The 22,266-nt window shown below is 38.2% G+C and overlaps 1 protein-coding gene across 3 annotated transcripts in view; it reads right to left on the reverse strand.

Moving 5' to 3' along the window:
- LOC120426921 (uncharacterized) overlaps positions 1 to 22,266 on the reverse strand; it is a 114,406-nt gene that overhangs the window by 20,518 nt on the left and 71,622 nt on the right. The window contains exon 5 of one of the 3 annotated variants that reach the window (XM_039591728.2): positions 6,427 to 6,547. The exons of 1 other annotated variant lie outside the window; for it this stretch is intronic. In XM_039591728.2, the coding sequence (XP_039447662.1) occupies positions 6,452 to 6,547 (96 nt within the window). In that variant the 3' untranslated portion in view covers positions 6,427 to 6,451. Of the gene's footprint in view, positions 1 to 6,426; positions 6,548 to 9,160; positions 9,599 to 22,266 lie in introns of those variants that run through there. One more of the 3 variants, XM_039591727.2, reaches the window with a different exon arrangement.

The following is a 22,266-nucleotide window of genomic DNA, read 5'->3' on the forward strand; positions in this document are numbered from 1 at the left end:
GGAAGCAAAAACGCTTTTTTTCTTAAAATGCATCTGACACATTCTCCGGCAATGTACACCTTAGGATGAAATTTTGAAAAGCGTGTATGAGCTATTTGGATATTTTTCCTCGATTCTAGACTACTTGAAGCTTCGAAAATCATGGTTTTCATTAATTGATCATTTGAATATCATTATGTACAAGTTGGTTAAGTTATGCATCAATTCATGATAAAATCATCGTTTTAAAACATTTTTCTAAAAACTCCTGGTTTTCAGCGAAATAAAATCCAAAAATTATTCTTTAGATTGCATTTTGTAGGTTTTTAGTTGTACTAAACGTAAATGTCATGGATTTATAGTTTATCTTAAGTTAAGTATTTTTTCAAACTAGTGTAAGTTTGCCATTTTATTGCGTTGCAACGTCACGAAAAAGGGACAGTTGTTTATGCCAACAGAAAACTAAACATTCAATCATTTTGATATTTTAGATGCTCTTTGTACTTGGAAAGAGCTTTCAAATGCAACCTAGAGCGACTAAATTGGTTGTCTAGATCCAAAGTTACAACAGGTTTAAGTTTGCGTTGCAACGTCACGAAATTTTAAATCATATTGGTCACATGGCAAAAAAAGGTGTATGCGTAGTTGGTTTTTGAAGATAAAAGGTTACTAAATATTATATATTTTTTATATAATGTTTCCGAGCATATTTACAGAAGAATTGTACATGGGTCATTCACAAATTCCGTTACTTAAGTTTGAATGCAACTCGATAAAAGTAGGTATTTTATGAAACTTGTTGAACAAATCAAAATATACCGATGTTCACAATGGGGAAAAAATCCAAAACTTTCAAAAAAGTAATCACTTGGTTACTGGATGGCCCCTTTATGATAAACTGATTTACGCGAGGGTTCATTAAAATACAACGCAACGATTTTTTTTATCCTGCACCCTTATGTAGGCCAAATTATAGTGAAATTCACTAAACATTAAAAATCACGTGATTCGATTGTTTTTTTTTTACAAACTTTTGTCACTTTGTTGATGGACGAACCCTTACCTAAATAAGTTGTATGCAACGTTTAGTTGTTCGCAATTAAAAATGTTATGTTGGGCAGGTAAACAGTTTTATTATTTCCTCAAATTAAAATTTAATTTAAAAAGCACAAAAGTCAACAAAATAAGTTAAGTTGTTTGCAGATCACCCCTTAGGGCCATCAACAAACGATATGGGCACTTTATTTATAAATTTCAGCCCTCCTGAAAACTTGAAGCTCCTCCTCCCTTCTAAAACTTCCACGTGTTTTGTAAATTGCTTAAAAGCATTAAAATATTAAGGGAGCGTTCGTGAATTACGTAACAAAATATTTATATTTTTAGGCCTCCTCTACCCCCTGGTAATACATTTCCGATACATTTTTTGTGTAAATCCTCGAACCCCCTCCCCCATGATATTATGCCGTTACGTAATGCATGGACGTCCCATTACATGGATAGAGGAGGGGAGAGTGGGGGCTGTCCTTCGTGATAATAGAATAATACAAATATTTATTTTTACTTTAAAAACGTTTGGAAAACTTCGTAAATCGTACTGCTACTGTGATAGCGGTATAGGAGGAGGGGGGGGGGGTCAAACATGGGCGGGCCAATCAATTCACATGTCCTTGTACTGTCTATTAATGTCCTATAATAAAACCTTAACCTACAGTTGTTCAAACTAACAAAAACTATGATTTATTTTGAAACTAAAATTTCGTGACGTTGCAACGCAACGAAAAACCCTGTTTTCAAAAACAAAGCGTTGCAACGTCACGAAATGTAAGTGGTCTTTAAAAATCGGGGTTTGATTTTTTCGTAAAACTAATGATTGCATTCGATTTGTTGGCCAATTTTGCACTAAAAATGAAAGAAGAACTCCAAAATTGTCGTTTAACAGAGCAGAGTTTATGGCGAAAAATGAATTGTGTCAGGATTGAGAAAAAGTCACGCGTTGCAACGTCACGCTACATATTCCCCTCTCAAAAATCGAATATTCGCTTAAAATAATGCTTCAATACTGTTTCTTATAGGAAATTTAATGTACGTTCCGAATCTGTAATAACAAATGTACCTTTTCAATGTATTTTTTGAGTTACAGCCGAAATACTGAAAAAAGAAAAGTCAAAGCGTTGCAACGTCACGGCGGAATGTGTCATCTGTACTTTGACGAAACCTGTTATTATTAACATAAAATATGATTATTAATTGATCGTCAGGAAAGCTGACTCCTTGACATCATTATGTTATGTAAGGTCAAGTGGTAGAATAAATTGACATAAAAATACATCAATATCAATTAAAATTGAGTGATGAAAAAAAGGGCCTCGTGGCGCGGTGGTTAGCGGCTTCGGTTGCCGATCCCTAAGTTGCTATGGGGCGCGGGTTCGATTCCCGCCTTATCCTCCTTCTATCGGAAGGGGAAGTAAAACGTCGGTCCATTTGCGTTAAAGACGTTTTGAGTGACTCACCACACATAACCTTCGGACGCCTAGAAATGAGCAGCAAAAGAGACCACAAAAGACCCGGGGGTCGTTAAAGTGGATTGCTTTTCTTTTTTTATGAAAAAAAAAGCATGCAAAATAAGATCTTGAGGTCAAATCGTTTCATACAATTGGGCCGCATGGGCCAAATGGAGACAGCCTAATAAAACTCTAGATTTTTTTAAAGGTCCTATGAGTTATTGTGTTTCGTATGTTTAATGGTCTTTTAAAAAAAACTCTGGAAATATTGGCATACTATCCACCATTTTGGATGATGTGAGAAACAGATTGCTGCACAAAATGGTGATCTTAACTGCATTTGGCCCAAAAGGCACGTGCGACAAAAAGAACGATCGCAAATTGTGGATTATGTCTCACTCAGTATAGAATTAAGAATATGATTTCGATGACATAGACAAAAGAAGTATCTTCGAGTTAGAATTTAGCACGATTATTTCTAATTTTAAAATAGTTTTTATTATTTATCAAAAAATAATAATGGAAATTGATTTATTATTCCACATGTTTATTCGTGGCAAATATTCTCCTTGCCATTAATGAACCAACTGAACGAATTTATTCTGGGCCTTCAATCATACGCAAACATAAAAAATTCACCTGCAAAGCGCTTATGAACAGTTCGTTTACTGGACCTGAATTTAAAATTTTAATTTTTCGCGCAAACACGGCGTAAAGTGCAAGAACGCCAATAAAAATGTGTTAGAAAATATCTCGAAACCACTCTTCAGCCACACTGACTGACAGCACGGTCCAAAGGTCCCAAAAATAAGACACCAAACAAAGGCTTCCATCATCTAGCATGAAATATTTATAAAACGTTGGAACCATTTTCACTTGAACTGAGTTTACAAAAAAAAACATTGCTCTCTTTTTCACCTCTTTTTGGTTTTGTTGAGCAGCGACCCTTGCCGACGCGCTCGAGTTGGTTTCGTTTTTCTATGGCTCATGAATAATCTTTACCAATTTGAAGGAATACACCGAAACAATTAATTCATACAAAATATGGATAATTAAGACAAAATGGTACCAAGCTTTGGGTCAACCGAGTGCCGAAGTGAGCGAGAGGCAGCGATACGTTTGCTTCGTGTTTTGGGGGGAGCTTCTTCTCACGACGGCGTTTTGCCTTCCGTAAGACACGTCTCAGGAACAAACAAACGGACGGACAGCCAGACTGACGGATGGCGTTGGAGATGATCGGCGGAACGGCACAACTCGGAAGTAGCGTAGTTAGTGTCAAAATGAAACATGAGGAATAAAGACCGCTTATCTTCTTTTACCTGGTACGCCGTAAGGCAGCCAGCTATTGGCAAAGTGTTTTAAATGGGTGAGCGATCAACAGATTGCAAAATAATATAAATTGCATTGATTAAACAGTTTCATTGTTTTACAATATTTATGATGTTGGTTAAAGATGTCGAGATGGATGCCTCGATAAATTGACTGACAGACAATTTATTAGATTATGTGCAAATCAGCACATCAGTTTTACTCATAACTCCTAGATGTTGAAGGTAATAATTAATTAAATTGTTTAGCTGACCTTGACCGACATCGTTACAAAACCATGGAATTATTAAAAACAATATACCGTTTTTATTTTTTAACTGTACGCACAAAACACACACCAGATAATTACTGGTTCAGTATATCTACGCATCCTTCTTCCCCCGTAGATTCTGTGAAATGTGATGCGTTCACAGAATCTTGTCTGCGATTAATGCAACGCTGGCGGCTGGCTAGCCGTATTATATCCTCGTGTTCTTCCAGGATACTTTCTTCTAGATTAGATTAGATTTTTATTTGCTTATACAATCTACCGGAAATATTCGTTTTACAAAACATTGAAATCCAAACTGCGATTCATAAAATATAAAGACAAGATAATGAAACAAACAAAGAACGGTAAAAAAACAAATGGTGAAAAAAGAGAATTCGCCCACGCGCTCGCTTCCCAGAGAGATACATTTTGTTCACCGTGATATAAATCAAAACGACATAATTAATTGATAAAAATTACTTAATTTCAGATTTATGTCTTTGTCGAGCGAGAAGCTGTGAGCCTTTTTTGGGCCGTTGCAACCTTCTTGTGTGTTGGGAGGTTTTTTGTTTGTTAAATATTCACCGTCGATCGCAGTTCCGTGGTAGATTCTGCGTGCTCGCTCGGAAGGAAGGGGAAAGTCTCCTCGATATTCCTGTCTATTCATCATCCTTTTCATATTTACCGAATTCGGTCGCTATGTTTCGGCGGATACTCTTCTTTTTTTGTTATTCGAGATTCTCTCCTCGGCAGAGCGGACTTCGGTCGGTACTGGTCAAACGAAGAAAGAGTTGGAATACATTCAAATTAGATAAAGGTAATTCGAAATGATTCTTCATAAATCACAACTAAAACAGCAACTCCGTCGATGCTATTAATCAGATGAGTGTTGCTGATAAAGATAAAGATTCCATAGTAGAAGAGAATCTCCGCGGTCGGTGCTCGGCTTTATTAAATTGTCCAACCACACGCGCGGTACGGATGTGCGAGAAGATATATTAATTTCGAAAAAATAAAGAGCTAAGATGTATGACCATTTTATTCAAAGTAGAGCGGCAACGTTCCAAAAATGGAAAACGGAACACTCTGTGCAGGTCTTCATTAGAAACTCGTGCAAAGTAAGAGTGTGGTATTGATTTATGATGATGCATGTCTTAATTAACTATGGCTTTATTTTTTTTATTGAGTGTAAAATTTGTTTCATACTCATTTTGACTATACAAGACAGATCTGTTGAGAACAGTAAACCATAAAAAATAGACATTTTTAAACGGAGCTTAAAGCCTATAACATAATTTAGTTTATGCAAAGAATTGCAAAATAAAGATTTTTTTTCAACAAAATACGAAAATGCTTATGCTGAAATAACCATAATTTAATATTTTTGGCGATATATTGGAGGGCATACGTCCTTCCTACTTACCTTTTTTTACTCTTTTTTAGATGAAAACACTTTTTAGAAGCTTGAATTGAATGTCAAAGTGCTGATATGAACACATTAGGTGCTCGATGGAATTACATGCTGTTCCTCAATTTGAGAATTCTTGCAATCATAACGATCAACCCAAATCGATTCATGACGCATCATCACACCCCCCAAATAGATGACGCAGGTTAGACCTAATAAACTAACTCTTGTTTTGCCATAGCAGTGATTTCGAAGAACCTATGTGCGTGTTCGGAGTTGGCTGCCATATGCCAAACAATGTTTCGCAGTTGAAAACACGCTGTGAGAGGAAAGTCCGATAACAAGCAAATGCACTCAAGACGAAAACTAAAGAATGCTGTTTTGTCTCACACGGCGAACGACGGCGAATTGTTTTGCAGGAGTGTGAAGCAGTGCAGCTTCTTACTCTTTGAGCATTATGCTGCGGCCCAAGGTGGATTTCACGCGTTTGGCAAATCTTGGAGTTCCCCTTCCTTCTGCTGCGTTGACCGGACCTCGTAAATATATCGATGGGCAAAGGCTCGGCTTTTGCTGGGTGTTGAAAGCTGCCATGGCCATCGAAGGCCATAAAACTAAGTGGCATCATGATGTAAGAATGGGATCGACTTGAACGGATAGATTAAAAAATAATCAAGCAAAACAATCGATGATTTTGAGAAAGGCAAATTAGCTGTCTCAGGGAATGCACCATAATGCAATAAATGTTGTAAAGTATATTTTATAGCACTTTAGAGAAAAATAAACAAGAAAAGTTTGGATTATCATCGCAATCAAATCGTAAGCAGCGAAAAACGACGAAATGTATTGATCGAAATTTATGGAGTCATTCATTTTATTAATTGTAGGTGTAAAACGGTTCATTCTGATTGTAAAGTTAGGCCTGTTCAAGCCGTCCTCGGGGTCTGTTGATCGGGACTCGCGGTCACAGCTTGCAACCCGAGAGGATTATGCTGCCGGGCAGGGAAGAAAGGATTTCAACAACCGAGCGCGCGAACGACCGTCCACTGAGCACCGTGATCGTTTCGGCGAGATATGCTGATGCTGGAAAGGAAAAGGCAAAAACGGTAGAGATGACCCCTAACCCCACGCCCACCGGGGCCGTCTTTGGGCTTTACGACAAGCGGAATGGAAACTTAGTGCGATGCAGGGATAATAATTTAATTTCTGACCATAACGAAGTACCTTCTGCGAGGAGAGCAAAATTTTACCCTCGCGGGAAATCGCCAAGGATTGCGATCAATTAAAACGATGTTTATGCCCGCAGGCAGGCCCCTTCGGCAGGACTTTATTTAGCGAAAGGTTGCAGATCCGGCGATCTCAATATGATCCGGGTTTTAGGTTGTTTTATAGGATGTAAGTCATGTAAGTTATGAAAAGCTGGGTGCTGAATAGTGGTTCGCAAAGTGGCCTCAATTTTATACTGTCAAAGTGGAACCAATTTACTGTTCGCCAAAAGTATAAAGTACTGTAATTGATCGTTAATGGATTAATGGATTTTTTTTGACAAGATTTTTTTGTCAAAAATTAATGGAGTCGTAGGTTGAGGAACTGAAGTCAACAAATTCTATGAGGGTAGAAGACAAGATCGGCTTTTTTGATTAACTGTGGAAATGGAAGATGTCCATAGAGTCGATTCGTTCTATCTGAATTGTTGGCACTGTGACCTCTTTCTAGTAAAAGATGTATTCTTTATGAACACTTAATTCAGCTCTGTTAAACCACAGAAAATCACCAACTTACAATGTATTTCTTCGTCACGTGAAAGCCAAAATTAAGTTTCTATGACCTCCCAACTTTTGGAGCACACTTTAAAATTGCGCAACACTTGATTTTACAGCAAAATGTATAATTTCAATATCCCCAAAATGTTCAGATCACTTCAGCATTCCAAAAATATGTCACGCTTGAACATAGCCTCATACCAAGGTATGTAGATTAGAGAAAGTAAGGCGAAATTTTCCAGCTGTCAAAATAGTTAGCACGAAACCTAGATTTTATATAAAGATTATCAGAAAAGTGATAATTGGACCATTTTCAGGGCAAATTTCACCGGATTTTTTTCTGTAGGTTTGTTAAGCATGCCGAACTGAACCGAAAAACACGTTTAACTGAATTTATGTTTTTTAAAAAAATATTTTTGTTTTAAAAGCGTATTTCAGTTCAGTTTGGCATGCTTAACAACCCTACAGAAAAAGAAACCGGTGAAATTTGCCCGGAAAATGGTAAAAATGTCACTTTTCCGAAAATCTTCATATTAAATACGCATTTCGTGCTAACTGCTTTGACAGCTGGAAAACCCGCCTTACCTTGCTAATCTACATACGTTGGCCTCACACTTTGTTTATGTTTATAGCTATGGTGTAGCCCAGATGAAAAGTATTATTGCATTCGCATTTTAACCTAGTTTGAGGACCTAGTATGTATCTTATTGTATAACCTTTGCGATGTGTTATAACAAACCAAACAGGTCGTGGTAATCTTGTGTTAGTTTTCAAAAGGTCCATAGCGCAATTTGTATATTAACAACTTCAAAAATGTTTTAAATTGTTCATATGTATGTCCTTTTAATGTTCTTTATTGAAAAACAACGAAAATTCATTTTTTCAGATAAAAAAATAAATAGAGAATAGAAATAGAGCATTGTGTGTTAGGTATTCATTGAGACAATATAATACTAAAGAAGGTAACCATATGTTTAAGCAACCACGCATCCTCTTATTTTTGCTACCTCAATATATAAACGTGGGTGCGCATGGTTGCTTAAGACTCCATACCATTTATACCTTAAAATTTACAGTTTTATTTATTGGCAGGAAATAATTAAGAAGCAATTCTGTCAATATGAGCGTGTTCAGGGAGCCAAAATCAACCATACCTAGATGAAACTGAACGTTTACTGACATCAACTTCAAAAATGTCGAGTTGTGTAACTGTTGCAAGTTGATCAACCTTTCTTAAAATCTACCATTTAATTGATTTTGAATATTTTTGAATGTACAGTAGATTCCTCATAACAAAATTTTAATAAATTTCTCATAAAGCGTGATTTTCCCGACAACAATCAACATTCAATGGTTCAGGCTGCCAACTGACCTGTCCTCGCGCAAATCGCCATAAATTTCCTCTTTTCAAAGTCGACATGCTTTTCACAAGTCAGGATTCCACCGCCACCGTCGTCAGCTATTTCAGGCTCCGGTCTCCGGTTGCTTGGAAGTCGGTTTGAAGCCGTGTGTTTCAAGAGGCGAAAAAAGCTCACGAATCGCCAAAAATAAGCGCGACCGAGAAGCAAGGAAAACCTTAAAAAAAAGCTAAATTAATTGTCAAATTGTGCCAGCTCTCTCACTCTGTCAGGGTAGAGGCACGGGCGGATCGCGCGCGGCTCGAGAGAAGACAGCTTGAAACGAGAGCACAATTTATTGCCTCCGTGTATCGAGACTATTGCATATTTTCGGATTTGTTTAAATTGGAAGACGACTTACTACTGTTCTAATACTATTTTTTTTTAAATTTTATTAAAATTTGAATACACAAATATTGGTTGATATCACTACGATGTTTATTATAATTTTATGCCCAGCAATTCAATGAAAGAAAAGGTTAAAACTACAAATAGAAATTGTTGGAATAATGTATTTTTTTAAATTCCGTATACGGTATCTAAACTAGACCTGTTTAATCGAGGTTAGTTCAGTCTTTCTAATCTTGATTAAGCAATAAAAGCTTTTCAGCAACCGTTAGAGTTTCGATTGGATTTCATACCAATCTTCAACTCGATTTAAAACATGATCACGTTAACCTCTATAAAATATAGAGTCGGCGTTAATTTCAATCCACTGACCTTTGGCACATCGTCACTACTCCACTATATCCTAGATCAGAGCTTGGCGCAAAAAAGGTGCTCACGTCTCACTCATCCAGAATCAGCGATAAACCAACTAGTTTTTTTTTTTTGCATAAAAGTGGGAAATATTTACCGAGCAGCAAAAACAAGGGTCACAACCATTCAGCATAGTCCTCGGCACATCCAGTTGAAATGTAACCGAATGAAGCGATCGACGATATGGCAGTTTTATTCAAGCAAACATTACTCACCTGTAATCGAAAGAGAGAAAAAGAAATAAACGAGAAGTTAGTTTAAAAAATCTACGATAACTCATCGGAGTAATAATTCAACTGGTTGTATCGAACGTTAAGAAAAGTTGGCAATTGCTGCAACAGTTTGTAGAAACGTGCTTGAAGTAGCGTTATCACTGCATGAAGTGAAAATAAATTAAAGTGATCGTGAAGGTTTGATGAATTTGACCAGTCGAACCTGTCGGGATTTATAGGTCGTGATGATGATAGCAGTAGTACCAATATGGGGTGAGAAACATGATAATTGAAGCTTTATGGCTCTGGAATGTTCTGAGAGAGTCTGATAATAGAATAAATAAAAGAGTAGGAGCAAAGGCAACATATTTTTTTATTTATTTTAACATTAGTGGTGTTATTTGCTAACTTTTAGGCTCAGAAAAAATTGCGTTGTTTTTCCAATGTACGCTAGAATTATTTTGTAAAGTCTGAATTATCGCACAATTTTGGAATTCGATAATTCAAAATAAAAAAAAAATCTTCGCCATCGCTTGACAAAGTTCCACACATCACCTCACGAGAGCTCCCCTTAATTAGCGCTGACAGTGTCGTAATTTAAGTTCAATTTTCTACCATAGCGCCGCTGATTTACGCGTCGATCCCCCTTAACCTAGGAATGGGAGCCGTCTAATTATTTTTTTAGCTTTTGTGGCACGTTGTTTTGACGTGCAGTCGTGCAGCCGAAAACAAGCGATCGCAGTCGCGTCTGGAGCATAAATTATTTTAAACGTTACTCCTGTGAGGGCATTCAAAGCATTTCTTTTTGTTCTTGTTCCAACTATTCCGCTCCCATAAGCATACTGCAACGACTTCCTAATCTTGGTCGAGGAACTGTGATGAAGTGTACCACGGTAGTTTTCCCGCGTGCCAGAAATGGTAAGCCAGTAGCAGAATAGGGAGAATAAAAAAAACGATCGTGGAATGAAATATGCGTGTGCCGTGACATCACGATGTTATAAGGTTAACATCTATCTTGGTGGTAAAAAATATGACACCGCTTGTTTTTGTTTTTTTTCGGTAGAAAACGAAGAAAAAACACCAGTAATTTGTTTGAAATTCGTATAAGTATTGAAATCTTCCCGAAAACGATGTAAGCCATTTAACACGTTCTTGCAGGGGTGGAGTGTGGCAATAAAAACGAAAAACTCGAGAAAAAATGAGCGCGACTTGGCGTGAAATATATCCGACAACAAAGATTGAGACATATCCATCACGCAAAAGCGCCATACGGCTGCTGCTGCTTTCTGTGGATGGTACTTCCTTACTTGTAGTTAAAAGTAGAAGAGGTAGCGTAAAATTAAGTACAGTTTTGCAAGCATTGGAGATGTTTATCAATAGCGCGATTTAACGATTCCGAAGTAGATCGGGAAATTTTAACTTATAAATTATATACAGTCGAGACTCGGTTATCTGAAGACCACTTTAAAATTTTACTTGGATATTCTATCTTCGGATAAGCGAACCACCATAAATCTTAAGTATGTCCCCGTATAATTGAATTGATCGGGAAGTGGCAATCAACCCCAAAAATTTAACTTATTCTGAACTCAAATTTCATGTAAACCATTAGAAAATAAAACATGCGTTTTTTTTCGTATATACAGGGATACCCAAACGAAAACACTCTAAGGTCTCAACATCTCTCGATTGAATCTATTTGTTGTAAAAAAAAACAATTCAGGCAAAAAATTTACTTCAAGAAACGTAATTTATGCACGAATACATTCTTTTCCACATGTAAAATGATCAACCAACAATTTTCAGCGCTTTCTCAATTCATAGGTGAGCAATCAAATCAACTAGAAGGATCCCAGAATCACGTGCAATTCATATTTCAATTCGGAAGAATGTAGGTATAATTATTAAAATTCGTTCCCGTACATATTACATGCAGTAAGAAGAAGAAATTCAGCCAAAACTTAAAATACCGTAACATGGGTGACATTGGGTCTGGGGGTCATACAAATCGCAGCATTTTTGTATGATCCAATCTCATGATGATTTTTCGACGTTTTGTTTTTATTTTGGGATTCTGGGAACGTTTTTTCAAAAGCGTATCATGGAATTTGAACACTTTTTTAAAACATTCAGCAAATACAGACGCTTTTCTCTGAGTCGATCGTAGTTTAAGTGAGCAATCAGGATATATAATTGAATAATTGAAGTAAGCTATAAGAAAGGACAGAAAATTCCATTGGAGTAGAGAAAACCATTGCGAAACCAGAGATTTTATCAGATTATCATTCAGATAATAAAAATCATGTTTCAATTCCCGGTAGTAACATTTGGACTAACACTTTATTTTGAAGGTAGAATTACAAAAGAAAATAGATACTTCAAATTTGGTTTGTCCAAGTATAAATCAAACTTACCTCATCAAATCGAGACAAAAAAATAAAACTATACAGCAATTCCACTTGAAAAGAGAATTTCATAACAAATAATGTTATTCCAAAGTTGTTTTGGCTTTCAACCAATATAAGATCAATAACAAATTTTGTTATCATAACATAAACTGTTATTAAACCCTTATACAAAATTGGATTTATCAAGAAGATTTCATAACACTTTCTGTTATTTTAACAATATTTATAATTGAAATGGCATGACTCACCCAATCGGCCTGGGTTCGATCCCAGACGGTCCCGGTGGCATTTTTCGAGACGAGATTTGTCTGATCACGCCTTCCGTCGGACGGGAAGTAAATGTTGGCCCCGGACTAACCTAAAAAAAAAGGTTAGGTCGTTAGCTCAGTCCAGGTGTAGGAGTCGTCTCCCTGCGTCCTGTCTCGGTGGAGTCGCTGGTAGGCAATTTGACTAACAATCCAAAGGTCGTCAGTTTGAATCCCGGGGTGGATGGAAGCTAAGGTGTAAAAAGAGTTTTGCAATTGCCTCAACAATCAAGCCTTCGAACACCTAGTTTCGAGTAGGAATCTCGCAATCGAGAACGCCAAGGCAATGCTGTAGAGCAAATAATTTGATTTTGATTTTGAGTAAATTTCTTTTTTTTTTTGGTGTATCTCAAAAGTGCTGAAAATGCATATGGGACATTTATACGATCAGGGGCAGTGTAGAATCTCTCTGAATTGTATGTAGACTTATATGGATGCATGAACCAATGTTGCATCACAAAAACTAGAAATTTCGCATGTTTTAACAATATTTTTAAGTGTTAAAAAATCTTTCAAAATCATTTTATTTCTCTGGCTTGCTCGTTAGCTGACGTGCGATGAATTGTATCCCACACACACGCTCACAGCCACGCACCCGCTTGAGGAGAACACACTTAGGACAGCTGCGTTTCAATCACGCGTCGTCGTCACGATTGGAGGTGCATTTTCACTGTTGGTGTGGCGGCGATGTGGCGGTTGAGGGCGTCGCTGACAGCATGAAATGACAAAGATCAGTCGCACATGTTTTGACAGTTGACACTTGAAGTGCATGCGCTCACCCGTATCAAAATGAGATCAACCACGTCGAGAAAATATTACCGTTTCATATGCACGATTTTGGATTTGGATCGAGCTAATTTTATTTCAATAATACAACAGCGCTAAAGGATGGGCCCCTAACTAGATCCCAAAATATGTCCTCTCTGTCAAACAAGAGCTGGTGAGCAACAAAAGGAATAACATAATGATGTCAAAGGCGATAATGATTGAGCCCTCTGGTTCGGCGCATTTGATGGATTGGTGCCATCCGGATACGCTGCAGACGTTAAATGAGTTAAGCGCACGCACGTGATCGATTATGTTTTGACTTTGGGTGTGATGAGTTTTGTGAACGTGCAATGGGTTGTTAGATGTTTGCATTTATCAAATTTAATAATCATTGGAGTAACAACTGAAACTCTATTAACTTATAAACTTTTTTTAGAGTCGAAATCTGAGTAAATAATAAAAATATATTACCAATATGGTTTTTTGTGAGGTTGTGAACATTTACACTTGATTTCTACACAAGAATTGTTAAGACAATTGTGTGATTGTAAACGTATCCAATTTATAAAAAAAAACTTCATAAGGGGAAACACTGATTCTTCTTCAACGCAAAACCACAAGTAGCATAACCACAAGAAAGGTGAATACGAAAGCATCATATTTGTCCATACATTATCTCGTTGCTCGAAGGGATGGATGGAATTATTATTATCATTACAGCTTGCATCCACGTCATCGGCTCCACACATGCTGACCCCAGAGCGAAATTCATTCAGCAGTTGCAGTTTTGTGCGCTAATGAGGCAGCACATGGATTCGGAACCACCGAGAGCCAGGCAGAGTTAAAATGTTGCACGGAGCGTTTCTTCCGAGAGCCCGCGTACAGTAAGGGTTGATTTTGTGCGGATTTTTCCTCTGGTTCTTTTAGCAGTTTTCGATTTACGCTAAGAACAAAGTTTTACTGTATTCATATTCTGCAGATTTTGCAGTCAAAACAGCTCCTAATTGAGTGACCTCTTAAAACTCGCTTCATCAAAAGAGGGGCAGATTTCAGTTGTGGCATCGCGTGTCTTTGCGTTTTTCTTTGTGTGTCAATGAGTTGAATGGATTCAGGCAGAGCGATGATGGGAGATTTCCTTCTATTTAGCATGCTTATCAAAAAAGAGCAAAATACGCCCTAATGATCGCATTTTTGGTACGTTATGATTCTAACATGCAATCTGCAACAATGTTGTAGATTGTTTTTCTTAGTTTTATAAAAACGTCTTCCTTCCATGCATGAGAAAATATTTCTGAAAGATACTTCTATAGAAATATGAGTAAGTTAAGAGAAGGTCCAGAAATTTCGAAAGAGTTTGCAACAGGTGCATTCAGTACTTATGTGATTAGTATGGCTGTTTAACTCAATTTTTTTATTGCCTTTTTTTAATTAAAATTAGAATTCAAAATAGGAAGAACACAAATATCAAAGATTTTTTTTTTAATTTAGAAGCGATTCTTCACAGTGAACGAATCTCTTTGCCGTCTACGGCTAAGTTATTCTTTGAAAAAAAAAAACGAACCATAAGTTGGTGGGTTTTGTTAAATATCTCAGATTTGAATCCATGTTAGAGAATCCGGGACGTCCACAAGGCGAACTATTGTCAACTGTATTTATGTTGAAAAAAAAAATAGACAAAAATCGAACCATTACAAAACAAAGGAATTCTTGTATTTTCAACTTTTAATTATGACAAAAGATTGCTTTTTTCAACTGTTTTTTGTTTTTCATTATTGTAGCAATATTTCTATCCCGCTAGAAAGAAGAAAAAAAACCCAACCGCAAGCATTTTCATTATCAACCAAGAACCAGTTTGGCCAAATGCATAAATATCCTAAAAGTTGGAGCCCCGAAGGCCCGTCCCCGGTGCTGACCGCTTTAATTAACGTTCAACCCCTGAAAGCGAGAGTCTGTGTCCGAGTCGTAAGTTATGGAAGGATGGGGACGGGGCACTTTTCGGAGGGTGCACGGTTACCGAACCGACCGGTTGACCACCGTCAGCCACCGGGGAGCAGTTGGGAATCATCCTCCATGTTACGGGAAACCTAGCCTTGTTTCCCTTCCCCCCTCACTCTTCCTGCTGCCGATCCTTGCACACTAGCAGAACAATACACACACAAACAAACACACACACGCACACACCGTCCGTCCGACGTCGTGATGGTGGCACTCGGGGAACATACCACCAAAAGAGAGCGAATTTGGCAACACACCACCGGCGACGACGACGACGTCGGATCGGATACCTGGACTCATGGATGCTCGCTCATATCATTGCTACATGGAAGGTTAAACTCGTCCTGAGCTAGAAGAAGCAAAAGAAGCCCTACGCTCAGATATTAGACACGGGGCTGATGCTAGAAATTAACATACTACATGTATTAAACTCTTTAGTTAATCAAAATTTATGTCGGTGCGAGAGGGGGTGAGCTTTTTCCTGGGGAGCATTCTTTCCATACCTAACCCGGGAAATGAAATTTGGTTCGGGAGGAAAAAGTTTTGCGTTAATTAACGATGTACTTAGTCTTAAGCTACCGTTGATATGAACTAGTTGTTTGTAAGAGTAATTACTAACGATACCTATGCAAATAGAACGGTCCAAAGCGTGCAGTTAATCACACGTGACAAGTTTGTTATTCTACGAACATGTGATCATCTTTAGACATGAGTGGCTTATCCTAATCCTTGGCGCTAACTGCAATTCAAGCAGCGTAGTCCCCATGTATGAGCAAAAGCCTTCATACTGAGAATACAGAGCAACCAAGAGCAATTGTAACAATTGCAACTTTATACATAAACATTGAAAAATGTTTGCAACGGCCTTACTGTCTCGTCAGATATTTAGATCAAAGTGTCGATTTTAACATCTTGTGAATTTCCTTATTTTAGTTTCATGAGGTCATTACGCAATATTGACCTGGACACTTAAAAAATGCAATGAATATCGTCGACCAAGCTCGCAATGAACCAAGCTCGCAATCATCTGAGCAACACGTGCTGTACACGACACAAAACACGAATCTCTAAAATCCATCATTCATATCGAGCAAACCTGCAAACCATCATCATAGCTGTGATGAGCAAATCCCAAACACGTGGTAATCAGTCAGCTAGGAACCGATTCAGCAAAATGCAGATGGGCAGCTGGCTAGGGACCCAAAAAATCTATGTAAGCTACCAAAATTCTGGCAAATTGAACCAATGTTAGTCGCGGAACGCGAATTCACACCGAGATGTCCGACTTGGCCGCGGTTGACAGACTTGCTGATGACGATATCCTCTTGCATGCTTGTGCCTCAGATACATATAGCACTGCGAGAGCTGTGGTAAGACACGATGTTTGTTTTGTCATAAAATTATTAACATGGTAGTAAACGACATTGCACTTGTGAGTTTTATGACCTGCATTTTGTTGACGCTGTTGCTCATCATCATCATCCTCGTCCTCGTCGACGTTGCAAATGTTTTGCACTCGTCTGCCAAAAGAGCAAATACTCATGTTTGCGGATGTACACACAAACCTGACTGCAGTATTATGACGACGAGTGGGACGATGTACAGTTTTTAATTAGTCGCCAATTTGACAACGGCATGCTTAATCCACCTTCGCCAGTCACCGTAAATCAAACAAAACATAATTGGACCAAATAGCCCCGAAGGTTGTTCGAGTTCAAACAATCACTGTTCATTTAATTATTGGAAGCTAGCTCATTACGGTTGAAAAGTTACTTCCTCCAGGACATTGTTATTCTGCCAACTCGAGTCGAGAGCAGCTAATTTTTCTGCACCTCTGGCACTGAAAGTTTCGCCATTCATCTGTTCGTCCATCCATCCATCCATCCAGACCAGCGTTGTAGCAGCCAGTTTATTGAGCCAGTATCATCACCCCTGCCCTGCTGGGTGGCTAACGAAACTTCCTCCTCTGGCAGAAGCAACCACTACAAAATTCGCTGTACCATGGCGCAACAGCACAGTTTAGAGGACCAACCGACGGTGTAAGCTTTAATATGGTCCTAGGCAAAGTATGTCCATCGTCAGAGCCATCATCATTGAGAGTTATTAATCTTACCAGGGATAACAAAATATACTCTATTAACCTGGAGGGCTTTGCGAAGCCAAGCCAAGCTAAGAGTTGATACTTTAGCTTTTCTCCAAAAAATACAATGGTCCCAACAAGGTTCCTTGTAAACCCGGGGCTATTGTATGTCGGTCGGTCGAATTGGCTTATTCTCGTTGTTCAATGAGGCTCCCACCACAAGCACGGGGCAAAGTTGAATGAGTTCAACGTTAGAGTGAGACATTATCGTCGCTGTCGTGCTAACTTGTCGCACGTGCAATTTGGGCCAAATTGAGTTAAGAACGCCATTTTGTTTCGATTTCAATCCTGAGATATTCAATAAAAATCGAAAAAATTCTGTTTATGTCGTGCTATTTTGACACACTCTGAAAATTGATGTAAGTGCGAAAAAGGGCAAAGGGATGTCTGGCCAGAACGCGTTTGACACAAGTACGAGCTCGACTGCCGTAATCATTTGTATTTATAACTCAGGACTCCAGCAACTAAATTCATACAAACTACAGGACAATGCACGAAAAGGACAACCAAACAAAACGTGTTTGTTATTGTTTACATTGCGTGCTCTTGTTTTTGTTTATTCAAGGTCAAACATAAAAACGCGTTTTACTACGAACGTCAAAATGCGACGTACGACAAGTTAGCACGACAGCGTCGGTATATCATTGTTAAAGATAACGAACCAGATTGAGTACATCGGTGATTTTTTAGAGATGTACTAGACTACGGGTAATTCTCCGCTAACTCACACGGAATCGATTTGCGTAAAACGTGTTCTAAGGAGTAATTTTTGTCCCTGCACAGTAATAATAATTAAAACAATAAACAATAATTTTCAAAAATTTGTAGTCTGAAAAGGCGATGGTTTGGAAATTTTGTGTCAAAGGGACTTTGACACCAAATTAGGATAATTTTAAAATATTGTGGTGTCAGTGAAAAAAAACACAGCACAGCCACTTTAACAACCACCGAGTCTTTTGTGGTCTCTGTTGCAAGTTTCTGCTCATTTCTAGGCGTCCGAAAATTATGTGTGGTGAGTCATTCAAAACCTCTTCTACGCTATCAGTGAATTGGATGTAAAATTATTTTTTTTTAACACTTAAACTACCAAGCTTGAGAAAAAGGGAAAGTTTCCTTATAAATTCAAGAAGGCAACAACTTAGATTCCTTTGTGGACCACCGATCAGTGAGGTTCTCCTGGATATTAGCTCCTGAAAAGTGCTTTAAAAGTGCAAAAAATGCCTCACGGCAAGAAAAAGAAGCGGTCCTCACCAGCAGGATCGGTAGTAGGGCGTCCAATTTGAATTTCCCGGGAAACGGGAAAAATATTTTTGAAATCCCGGGAATTCCCGGGATCCCGGGAAATTTTTGAAGCAGTCGTAAAATCTATGTTTTCATAATATTTGATATGTTTTCAAGCTCAATAATAATAATTGGTGACAATCTACACTTCAATCTAAACAAGGACGACCGTTTTGAAATAACTTAAAAGACATTAAAATTGTTTTTTTCGAGGGTTTTTTTTATTTAAAAAAAAGTACAAATTTAAATTTTCAATGTCATTCAAATGAAATAAGTGTATTATAAATAAATTTCTTCTATATATTTTAATATATGACATAACTAGAAAAGCTAGAAAAATTTCTTAGGAAATTGCTACAAAATGAGAAGCGACAACAAAACAAGAGTTTAAAAAAAAAGTCCTATTAGCTATTGTCCTTCATATGTTTATAGGACCTTTGAAAACAGTCAATGCAAAATTTTAGATAACGTTTGAATGTCTTATTTTATAAAAAAACATATTTTAATAATTCTCTTTAAGTTACTAACGCCAACTAGGGAAAATCAGGACTATAGGCTGAAAAGGTACAGGAGATTTCAAAACAAAACATTTGGAAATCGATGTACGATTTTTTTCTCTGTTCCTGTTTTAACCGAAGTTATTCAAAACACCATGCATTTTTTTTCTTAAATAGCTGTCATAATTCGATACTTGCCCCAGAATCCGGAGTTTGATGAAAAATAATTTAAGATGATATTATTTTCAATTTTAATATCATGAATATAAATATGATACCCAGTCTTTAAAAAAACAAAATTAAATAGAAAATATTTAAAGCGCCAGGCATTTTGCGGATCTATGAACTAAATTTTAAACAATTTTCCCTTACCAGCCAAATCAAAGCTGATATATGCCGAATACAAATTTTAATGCTTTAAAATTCGTATCGATTACTATGTATTCTACTATTCATCTATTTCTACAACAAAATTTGAATTTTCAGACCAAAATTTGATATATTTTTTTCAATTTCAGGAATTCCCGAGACAAATCTTGAAAATTCCCGGGATTCGGGAATGCCCGGTTTTAGAAAAATCCCGGGATTTTTGTCCCGGGAATTCCCGGGATGGACGCACTAATCGGTAGATTTGAAGAAGCTAAAGAACGCCGAAGCGCTACCTGCAAAGACAGGCAGTTTGAGCAAGGACGCTCAAAATTCGTCTGGAAACCAGTTCGCTACCCTCCCTGTGGACGTGAGCGAGAAGGAAGAATTTGAACGACGGGAAAAGTTGCCACCCATTTTTGTGAAAACATCGTCATCGGATTCGGTGCGAAAGTGGCTGACTGGGTTTATCAAATCTGGTGCTTTACGAGCTTCCATTCGCTTGTGTGCTGATGGACTCAAAATTCTGCTACCTATCAGAAAGGATTACAACTACGTTCGGGATTTCCTGAACAACACAAAGATTGAATACTACAGCCATGACGATCCAGGTAAATGCCCCATGAAACAGGTCCTCCGAGGCCTGTACGACATGGATGTGAGTGTGCTGAAAGAAGAGCTCAAAACTCTTAAGTTGGACGTGATCGAAGTCTTCAAGATGACGAGACACAACAAGGACATCAAGTATCGTGATCAACTGTACCTGGTTCATCTCGAGAAAGGATCGACAACGCCGTCTGAGCTGAAAGCAGTTCGGGCAATTTTCAACATCATCGTGACTTGGGAACGTTATCGTCCAGTGCACCGTGACGTGACACAATGTTCGAACTGCTTGCAGTTTGGACGTGGTGGAAGGAAGTGTTTCATCAAGAGCCGTTGTGCAAACTGCGGAGGTGAGCACAAAACTCAAGCTTGCGAAACAATCAACGAGAACATCGAAGCGAAATGCTTCAATTGCGGAGGCGACCATTCTACCAAGAATCGGAGCTGCCCAAAACGTGCTGAGTTTGTAAAAATTCGGCAGCAAGCGACGACGAGGCACCAACCACATCGTCGCAAAACACCACCAGCATACACGGACGTGGATTTTCCTGCTTTGGTGTCGCCAGTGGTTCCAAATCTGCAGCCATTGCGTTGAATCAGCGACAAAAAGTTGCAGAGAATACAACACCTCCAGGCTTCAGTCAGCAACCGAGGGAAAACCAACTAACATCAACGGATGAAGGCAGTAGTAACCTGTTTTCACCACAAGAACTTCTGAGCATTTTCATCGAGATGACAACAACTCTGCGTGGGTGCAAAACTCGCCAGGAACAAGTAAGAACCCTTGGAGCATTTATCTCAAAATACAGTTCGTAGTTTACTCGTTCTAGTGATTTTGAATATTTCAATGAATTTATTTTTTTAGTTTTATGTTAGGATTAGTTGTTAAAGAGATTTTTTTACCCAAATGTATTCGATTCAATGCAATAATGTAAAACAATTTGAAGTAAATAAAATAAATGTGAAAAATACAACAAAGATGAAGAGCATTAGGCCATTCCACTTAGCTTGTAAAAGAAATGTAATTATTATAAGAAAGTTCAATAAAGACATATTTAATTTAAAAAAAAAGGCAACAACTGACACATGATGATTCATTTGCAGAATTCGTTAAATTGAATTCAATACAAAGCTTTTTAGAGTCATGATCAATTTTCTTCGAAATTTATTAACGGCTTCATCATAAGGGTACTTGTTAAGTTTTCTCGAAAAAACTGGATTTTCTTCGGTTTTGTGCACAGTTAAAAAAGCGGCTTTATTACATCTGGGAATGGTGGCTGACATCAGAAACTGGGGATTTTTCTTTCTTTAAATCTGAAAATAGAAATCTAGAAACTCTGCTTGGTGGCTTAGATGTAGGCACTTAAACTCGCAATCCAAATGTCGTCACTTCGAATCCCAAGAAAGGTTTTGCAACAGAGAACGCAAAGACATTGGGGGCTCTAGTGCAAATGGTTTCGTTTAGACGACAAAATCATTCACTACAAACATGCTCTCTTCCAAGCTACCAGCTTAACATTCGCTTAAAAGCGAAAACCTCAGCAAAGCCCATTCGAACCTGCATCGAGGCACAGCCGATAGCTGGAGTTAATTGAAGAAAATCAATTTAAAACTTGTAATTGTTTGTATTTCAATTTGAAAGAAATATTTCTTTACATATGTTATTTATACACTCATATCTTGTGTTTATGCCCCTCCATGTTATTGGCAGACAAATCATAATTATTTTTACTCCTCCGGTGGACGGACCATGAACGGAACTGACCTGCCAGTAGGTAGCCAGGAACCCTCCACCAACGACGGCGACGAAGGCCTCTAGGGGACTTGGTTTCAATAACACACTATATAACGTATCCCCGAGATGAGCATGCAAGCGTGCGTGCCTCTCGTGCCCTGGCTCTGACGATATGGATGGGATGAAAGATTATGTTTCCCGGCGAATGTGGCTGTGATGCTGGGGCCTTTTGTTGACTTGCATACCTCATCGACGCGTCGTGGCCACCATTCATGGAAGCACAGGGCATTGCGAGGCGGGAGAGAGTGGCCACGCCAAGATATAATTTACCGATTTCTGCTTTGGCTGTCAGAAATTCAATTTCTTCGGTAGTTATCTGCCACTTAAAACACGGCTACCGAGAATTGATAAATATGTAAATAATAAATATTCACCTTTTTATCTGCTGTCGATGCTGCTGCCGGGCGGTAATGGGGCGGAGGTTGGTGGCCGGTCTGTTTTCTCCTTGTTTGAGGCGTTACTGATTGGACCGAACACATGGTCCTTCGAACACCAGCCGCGAGTTCGTCCGAG

This window comes from Culex pipiens, chromosome 3, assembly GCF_016801865.2.
Source record: "Culex pipiens pallens isolate TS chromosome 3, TS_CPP_V2, whole genome shotgun sequence".
NCBI classification, from domain to species: domain Eukaryota; kingdom Metazoa; phylum Arthropoda; class Insecta; order Diptera; family Culicidae; genus Culex; species Culex pipiens.